The following is a 7,953-nucleotide window of genomic DNA, read 5'->3' as shown; positions in this document are numbered from 1 at the left end:
AAATAACCAAAAGGTAAGAAGAGAATTTCATTCAATTTCAATTTTGCCATTTTTAACGTGGATTACTATAATTATAAGTTTACAAACCCAGCTGATTTTAGCCCTCTTCTATCCAGTTTCAAGATTTCTATTAATCTACTTATAATCAATACATTTATGTTGGATAAAGCACAATAAAAAGGTTGTTCCTTGATATACACATTCATATAGCTTATTCTGCTAAACTCAGGAAGTCATACTCAAAGGTTTATGCAAAGTAAAATTAAAAAAAGGTTAAAATTTAGTTGCAAGATCAATGTCAGTCTTTTCAGCGTCAGCTGCCCTGTTCTTGTAGTTCAGTTTGTTGAAGTCCTCCGTAATCTCCACCATCGTCTTTCCTTTGGTCTCTGGGACAAAATACAACAAGAATGCTGAGCTGCAAATGGAGTACGCCACGAAGATCAGGAAGCAGAACTGCCCGAGTCCCTCCTGAAAAACATAAAAACAGATAGTGGTGAATACATTTGTGTGCTACAGATTGAGAAGTAATGTGATACACAGCGGGTTTCTCACCACAATGAAGCCGAACGACATCCCCACCAGGAACATGCCCAGCCAGTTGATGGTCCCACTGATGACGTAAGCAGAAGGACGCCAGGCTTGCAGGAAGAGGTCGGCAGGAAGAGCCATAGACACTCCAGCTTAAAAAGATTTATTTATTGAGTTTATTATTTGGGATAGAAAAAAAATGAGTTGCAAAAAAGCCACTGAAAACTTACAAGGTCCAAGTCCATAAATGCAGATGACACAGAAGATGAGGCCGATGTTCACGTACGGGATCCACGAGTTCAGATCCTTCATGAAGAGAGAAACATTTGTTATTTACGCTAAGACGCGGTGTTGAGAATCACACTGCACTGTTGCGACTGTTTCTAACCTTGATGGACAGCATGGCGGTGAGCACAGACATGGTGACACCCATCAGCAGATAGCCGTAGCCCATCAGCTTCTTTCTGCCCGCGCGGTCGATCAGGAAAGACTGAGAACCAGAGGTGAGATCAGTAGAGCGCAGTATTATCATCTTTGTGCACACATACCCCAAGCCAAGACTCGTTTTTTATTGTATAGTTGTCTTCCCTTAGGTGTGACTGTGTGTGACTGTGTGAGTGTTTCAGTGTCATGTTTCTTAGTGGAGATACGTACACACAGCGTTACAGTGATGAGCTCTGTTGCTCCAATACCAATGGCCAAGTAATGCATCTGGGTCTCTGGCACTCTTGACTCACGGAAGATGTCAAAGGCGTAGAAATACAGCTAGGTGAGAGAATGAAATATAAGAGACCGTTTAAATAAACGTGCCATGTTATATGAAAAGCATTTCTCTTTGTGTAACAAAGGGGAATGAAGCCGATGGTAACGTACAGCGTTGATGCCGCAGAACTGAACACCAGCACACGGGATGGCCAGAGTCAGCAGCTGCCACCTGACGCAGCGAGAGGTCAGGACATCCTTCACCGTCTTCGCCTTCTCGCCTTGTGTGCTCTCTCTTTCTTTCTGCATGTCCTCCAGCTCCTGCTTTAAGTCGTCCTCCTGCCACAGCCACTGCAAGGCTTTTACACACACACACACACACACACACACACACACACAAGGTACAAAGACAATAAAACTGATCAACTGATTGTTTATGACGGCGTGTAAACATCTCTTGGCTAAATGCACCATAGCACAGCTGACAACAGGACTGTTTTACTGACTTTTTCCTAAGTCCTATTTATCCAATATGTGTCACCTTTTTGCCATTTTTTTCGGGACTTGTTTAAAGCAATTCATGTTTCACATTTGGTCATTAAGCTCTTTGGTTTGTTGTGATAACTTGTCTTGTGAGAAAAGAAAAGGGAAATGTAATATTTTGAAGTACCAGAAAAGAAGCATTGAGTAAATTCTATTAAAGGTAAAATATAGGTAGGTAGAAATATAAAATATAGGTAGAAATATAAAACATTTCTCAGTCAAGGCCCCTTGACTGTGGAATAGCCTTCCATCCTCGGTCAGGTTTGCCCCCTCTGTTGAGTCTTTTAAGGCTCGCCTCAAAACACACATGTATATGCTTGCCTTTGAATCCCCTGGTCCTGAACAGGCCGCCTGTTGTGTTTCAACTTGTTGTTGTGTTTTATTTTGTTCTGTCTCATTGCTCTTTTTTTCCCTCCATATACTGCTTCTTTTATGCGTTGTACAGCACTTTGGTAGGCTGCTGCTGCTTTTAAATGTGCTTTATAAATAAACTGACTTCTTGACCTATACTAAAAGAAAAAGTGAAACAAGAGATTTATTTTTGTTGTTCCTTTTACATGGTTCCCCTGAACATTTCACTTTCATACGGTTTACTGATATTTAAAAATACTTACCATGGTTTCTGAAAGTAAAGTACTTTCACAGTGGAGGCACCGTGCTATTTATCCTTGTTTATTTCTTTGTCACAAATGCCTGTACTGGTACAATTTACTGGTAAAGGAAGATTTAGTCAGTTCAACATCAAAATCTAAGTATTCTGTTCAAATATTATTTAAATAGTAGCCCAATCTAACTTTAATCACTTCAGTGGCAAAAGGAGGTTTCATAAAAACAGCCATGAAAGTTATTGGGAGGAAGGAACAGCGCCCCCTACAGGCCACTTATGAAGGTTCAGTCCTCAGACAGGCGCATAAAATAACAAAGGACCCGTCACATGCTTTTCCCTGATTATGAACAGTTCTTCAGGCAGAAGGTATTGAACCTATATAATAATTTAAGTGCAAGAGCAACCAGTTTAAGCCTCCTTTTCCTCCAACCTCAACCAACAATCAACCAGCTAAATATGACCTGCTGAACCAGTTCCATGCTACTGAATGTTTATTCCTATGTATCGAATTGTAGTTGTTTTTATTATATTGTTTTAAGTCTTCTTATAGTTTTCTAATGTTTTTATATTTCAGTGCATCTTAGGTGTCTTAGGTTGTTGTTTGTTTTTCTCCTCTGGGACAATAAAGTATATCTGATCTGATCTAAAAAATGTCTTTGTAATCTTAATAATCCAGTGTGAACTGCAGATACAGGTTCTGCTGTGTCCACTCACCTTTTTTGCTGCCTTCAGTGTCTCCCTTGTCGATGTAAAGGTATCGAGGGGCCTCAGGAAAGAAAAGCAGCGTTACAAACTGCAGGATGGCAGGAATACCACTTATAGCTAAGAGGTACGGCCACATCTCTTCTGTACCCATCATCTCCCTGAAAGTGTAAAAACAAGGACAATCACTGAAATAGCAGTGAAAATGGACACACTTTTGTTTGTGCTGCTCAAACTGGTTGAAAGAAAGACAAGGTTTTGTACTGTACTGGGAAAGAAGAGCAAGTCTTTGGTTGTGACAGGAAATGACAAAAAGAAAAGTCTTTCTTTGAATTTTAGGTATAAATATTAGTGAATGTATTCTTGCAGGTACTAGCTATCAGTTCTTACTTGACGCCAATTATTTGACCCATAATTTTTCCAAATCCGATGAAGATTGAGCCTGTGAGAGTCAGGAAGCCTCTGAGTTTCTTTGGAGAACTCTCCCCAAGGTACATGAGGTGTACACTGAGGCCAAGACCTGTGGAAAAAGACAAGATGAATGTAAAAAAGGTCACGTGTCTGAGCACTCACGTTTCTGAGCGCACCTGAATGCAGCATGCCCCCGAGGTAACGGCAGTCCTGCATCTACTGCGGAGACGGCGGTGGTGGCAGACGGACTCCTTTGTTGACGAGAATTATCGTCATGTCAGAGTACTGTTAGCTAGTTAAGAGGTGTGCTACTTCTGTTCATTGGCTAGAGTTTCTGTAACTGTTGGTCTTTATTTGTTTATTGTTAGTAACTGTGCTAAGTTCCAGTGCCTGTCTATCATGTGATGTTAAGTTAAATGCCTAATTTTTGAGTGCCTGTCTGTTTGATGGCTTATTTAAGAGATTTATAAATTACAAATTAGGTTTGACTACACTGTAATATTTGCTGTGTACATATATTGTACTGATCATTCTGTACCTTTCTGTTCTATTGCAGAACCACACACGCAATTGTATTGTTGAACCTGCCTGGATAAACAACCTAAACTTCAGTGCTGGACTCCTCCTCGTCCTTTGTCCACACTCACCCTGAAGTGTTTGCTGCCGCACTTAAAGATCTTTGTAAACACAACCTCTCATACAATGAACATAACCATAAGCCTGAGAAAAACAGAAAAAGGGAACATGCACACAGAGTACACATCACTAGAACATACCAACATTATATCCGTAGAGAAATCTCCCCAGGAGGATCATCTCAAATGATTCGGCCATGCGACTGAACAGCATGAGAAGAGCGGCGACCATAGCCACGACGTTGTTGAACAACAGAGCCTTTTTCCTGCCAAATCAAATATCAAAGATCTGATTTGAAGCGATTCAAGGAAAGGTGTTAACACTGCAAACACGACACATAATCAACCTGTGTGGGTTGTACGTTCTTAATGTCAACCTGAAACATCTACTTTAATTTAATGTGTAGTAAGACATTTTGTAAAATATGTATGCCTTCTTTTTTGTCAAGAGTAGGGTGAGAACATTGATACCATCCTTGTGTCTGTTAAATGTAAGGCTACCACCATCAGCCAATTAGCTTAGCTTAGCATTAAGGTTATAAACATGGGGAAGCAGCTGGCCTGGGTCCGTGTGGGAGCAACAGAATCTCAAACTTTAACTTACTAATTAATGTGGTTTTACAGGCAGGGGCGGATCCAGAGGGGTTGCCTGGGTCCCCCCTGAAAGCTGGAGCCGAGTGCACCAGCTTGGCGTATGCCTGGTCGTAACCTTATGTCTGACTTAGAGCTGAAAGTTACGACGGACTTTAAATTACGTCCTGTGCACCAGTTAGACTTAAGCCCCATTTGTGTTGCATCCGGGCGTATCTTTTACGCCTATGGAGTAGGCATAAGTTTATAAAGTCGGACTTAAATCCATGGTAAACAAATGGTAAAAGTAACAGTCACAAAACCTAAAAGAAAAACACAGTGGCAGCGCATCTTGTTGTTTTACAGGATAAATAAAATGGTGTTAAAACGAGAGAGAGTCATCCGTGATCGAAAGGTTTCTTTTGTTCCTGTTTGAATTAATTGAAGAGCTCTCCCCTCAGCTGCAGCATATGTGAAACATCCTGAAAACGTTTTTTGAATATTAGATTAAAACATTTTCTTTTAAACATAATTAGAACTTGTAGGTAATGTTAGACAATGTTATGGGAACGTTCCCTGCTAGCTGTCTTTTTCCAGCCTTTGTGCTAAGGTAACTTCTACCTGTTGCTTCATATTTAACGTAGTGTCAATCTTCTCATTTGACTCCCAGCAAGACAAAATCAGTGTATTTCCCAGAATGTTGAAACAATTGCTATAAATTTCCCAGTGTGCTTTAAGACAAACTTCAGAGAACATGCCTGAACTTGAACTATTGACATGTGCTGCATTTATGGTTTCAATTATTGTAAAGAAAACAAATGTTAAAAAGATTTAACATGTTAAATCCAGCTGTTCAATAGATTGATAATTTTTGAAAAGTGTTCCTTTTTTTTTTTTTCTTCCAGTTTCAGCTAAACCAGATTATTGTCAAACTTGTAATGGTTCCTTTGGCTCAACAACAGATGGTTGGCATAAAACCAGAGACATCTGCTAGTTATTGTCCAGTGTTTGCTATAAATTAACAAGCCTATCTAACCACACTTGTACGTTTTTTTAATGAGATACCCATGACGTTCGTGCTTGTTTCCTGTGTGTCTCATACCGGCCATAAGTGACAGGAAGGCTGCCACTGTGAACAGCCCCGGCCCAGGCTCCCAGACTTAACACAGCCACGATGAACGACCAGATGAGCTGGTTGGTAGAATTGTCCACTGAAACTCCATACCTCGAAATCCACGTGTGGTTCACAAAACTCTGAACATGCTGCAGAAAGGCCAAGTGACATGTTAACCATCAGCAAGTTCAAGTCTTTTGACTGCTGACTGAACAAGGGTTATTTTCCCTCTCTAATTAGACACCCTGATTGATGATGATTGATGATGATGATCCATGATCCATCACAATCATTGTCAGCCTTGTAATGTTGTCAATATGGGTATGATTGAATAACAATGTGATAATCTGGTGCAGCTGGGAGCTCATGTTGGAAAATGTTCCCCTAAAGTAGATTTCTACTCCACATTTATGTGTCTAACTTCTTCTTACCACTGCTGGAGAAGCAATGACAGAAACCTGAATCCCATACTGAAATGATCCTCCAATTCCCAACACCATCGACAGCAGATAAAGCCTCCAGTACTGCAGCTGAAATGTAAAGAGGGAATCATGTATTTAGTATCCTCCCTGGTCTTCTGGAGTGGGCCGTGGGAAAAAAAAACACATGTTAATGATTATAAATGCCTTTTATTGATCTACACATGTATTAACTTTTACGGTGTAAATAAGACGTCACACAGTGTAACCAACAGTTACTCATTGTTTTCTCTGTCACACATGTCAGTTTTACCGTCTCCTTCTTGTTATAAACGCAGACACACAGAGGTTATATATAACATGCTAAACCATTGAGTTCATATTATTAAAATAGCAAAATGATTACTTATTGAATTAATCTATTCATATAATATTTTACATATGAATCACAAAATTTGTTTATAAAATATGCTACCTCAATTGATTACACTCACCAAAAACACAATCTAAAAGTGCTCAAATTAGCTTCACTTTGACCAACTTTAATATATTAATAAAACAAGTGACATATATAATAATAACATTTGCTTAATAATACTTCGGTACTTTTACCGGAGTATCACTGTCTTACATAGATTATATTTTACTTTTGTAATCAAATTATTATTATTTTATTAGATTTTTTTTCTCTTATATTGGTTTAATTTTATTTTTTTAACATCATGTTATTTCTAATTTCTCCATTTTTTTATTGTTAACATTTGTACTCTCTTATCAGCGTTCTGTGTGCCAACTCTTTGAAGGCACTCACCTATGTTATAGCTGCAAACATTCTTTTCATTAATTCAAACCATTTTTACAATTTCTTGTCTGAATTTTGTAGATATTTTTAAGTTAATATAAATGTTAAATCTTTGAAAAACACTTGAAATATCAAGCTTGAAGTTGCCATAATGCTGCCACTGAAAATACTGTATAATAACTAATAATAATATGATGTAATATAAAAACTACTTAAACATTTTGACCGACATAAAGTTTTCTAGTTTTTAAATGTTGAATATTTTTCCTTCTTTGTCTTGTGTCTTCTGAACAACAATAAAAATGTGAACGTATTCTGGTTTTAAAATCTGCAGTTAAAGTACTCAGAAATAGTCTGCTCCACAAACAATTTTGACTTACCCTTTTTGATGCACCTTCCATTTCTGCACTGCCTTCTTGGATGTATTCTGCAGGATGGAGAGGACAGTCATATATGAAGCATGCTGCCAAAAGTTACACATCAATGGACTGTAGTTGTCCATTCATGTAGTTGGAGCATGATTCCTTGTTTTCACGTGGGTGATGATGCATTTGAATCAACATGGTCTGCGTGGATGATTCCTGTGATTCCTGTAAAAAAGTACTGCTTACACCCTGTTTGGTAGTTAGACATTACCGAGAGGGAGGTGTTCCAATGTCTCACTATCCTGCTTTAAGCCCCTTTCACACATGAACTGCACTCCTGAAAATGTACTTACATTTCCCGAGTGGGCTGGGCTGAATGTGCAAATGCAAATGGCTGAATATTTCACCTCGACTTTCTATGGATGCGTGAATGCAGCAGGAAATACAGGAACACCCTCTGTGACCATGTGACGGAGGTAGGGAATCTTGCTTCTCTTGAGTTATTTTCCTCTTTATCATTCTTTCAAGTCGTCCTAGAAGTGCATTGAGAATTAC

The 7,953-nt window shown here is 38.9% G+C and overlaps 1 protein-coding gene across 1 annotated transcript; it reads right to left on the bottom strand.

The window, feature by feature from the left end:
• Positions 1 to 273: 273 nt before the first annotated feature.
• Positions 274 to 7,434, bottom strand: LOC138606127 (solute carrier family 2, facilitated glucose transporter member 11-like). The gene is made up of 12 exons (XM_069678590.1): positions 7,414 to 7,434; positions 6,244 to 6,342; positions 5,801 to 5,961; positions 4,270 to 4,394; positions 3,473 to 3,602; positions 3,095 to 3,243; positions 1,402 to 1,589; positions 1,183 to 1,293; positions 917 to 1,018; positions 759 to 834; positions 553 to 680; positions 274 to 468 (listed from the first exon to the last, which is right to left on the bottom strand). Exons 1-12 carry the CDS (start codon positions 7,432 to 7,434, stop codon positions 274 to 276), a joined length of 1,485 nt encoding a protein of 494 aa, XP_069534691.1.
• Positions 7,435 to 7,953: the final 519 nt, after the last annotated feature.

Source organism: Semicossyphus pulcher, unplaced genomic scaffold (genome assembly GCF_022749685.1).
Source record: "Semicossyphus pulcher isolate SPU_LCO1_2020_fin unplaced genomic scaffold, fSemPul1.0.p SCAF_3, whole genome shotgun sequence".
Classification (NCBI taxonomy): Eukaryota; Metazoa; Chordata; class Actinopteri; order Labriformes; family Labridae; genus Semicossyphus; species Semicossyphus pulcher.
Note: the sequence above shows the minus strand (reverse complement) of the source record. Positions and strands in the feature narration are given on the sequence as shown.

Coding starts and splice junctions, on each gene's coding strand:
- LOC138606127 (XM_069678590.1), bottom strand. CDS start 7,434: ATGGAAGGTGCATCAAAAAGG. Junction 3,244..3,472: donor GGTCAAATAATTGGCGTCAA/GTAAGAACTGAT, acceptor TTACACTTTCAG/GGAGATGATGGGTACAGAAG. Junction 1,294..1,401: donor AGTTCTGCGGCATCAACGCT/GTACGTTACCAT, acceptor TCTCTCACCTAG/CTGTATTTCTACGCCTTTGA.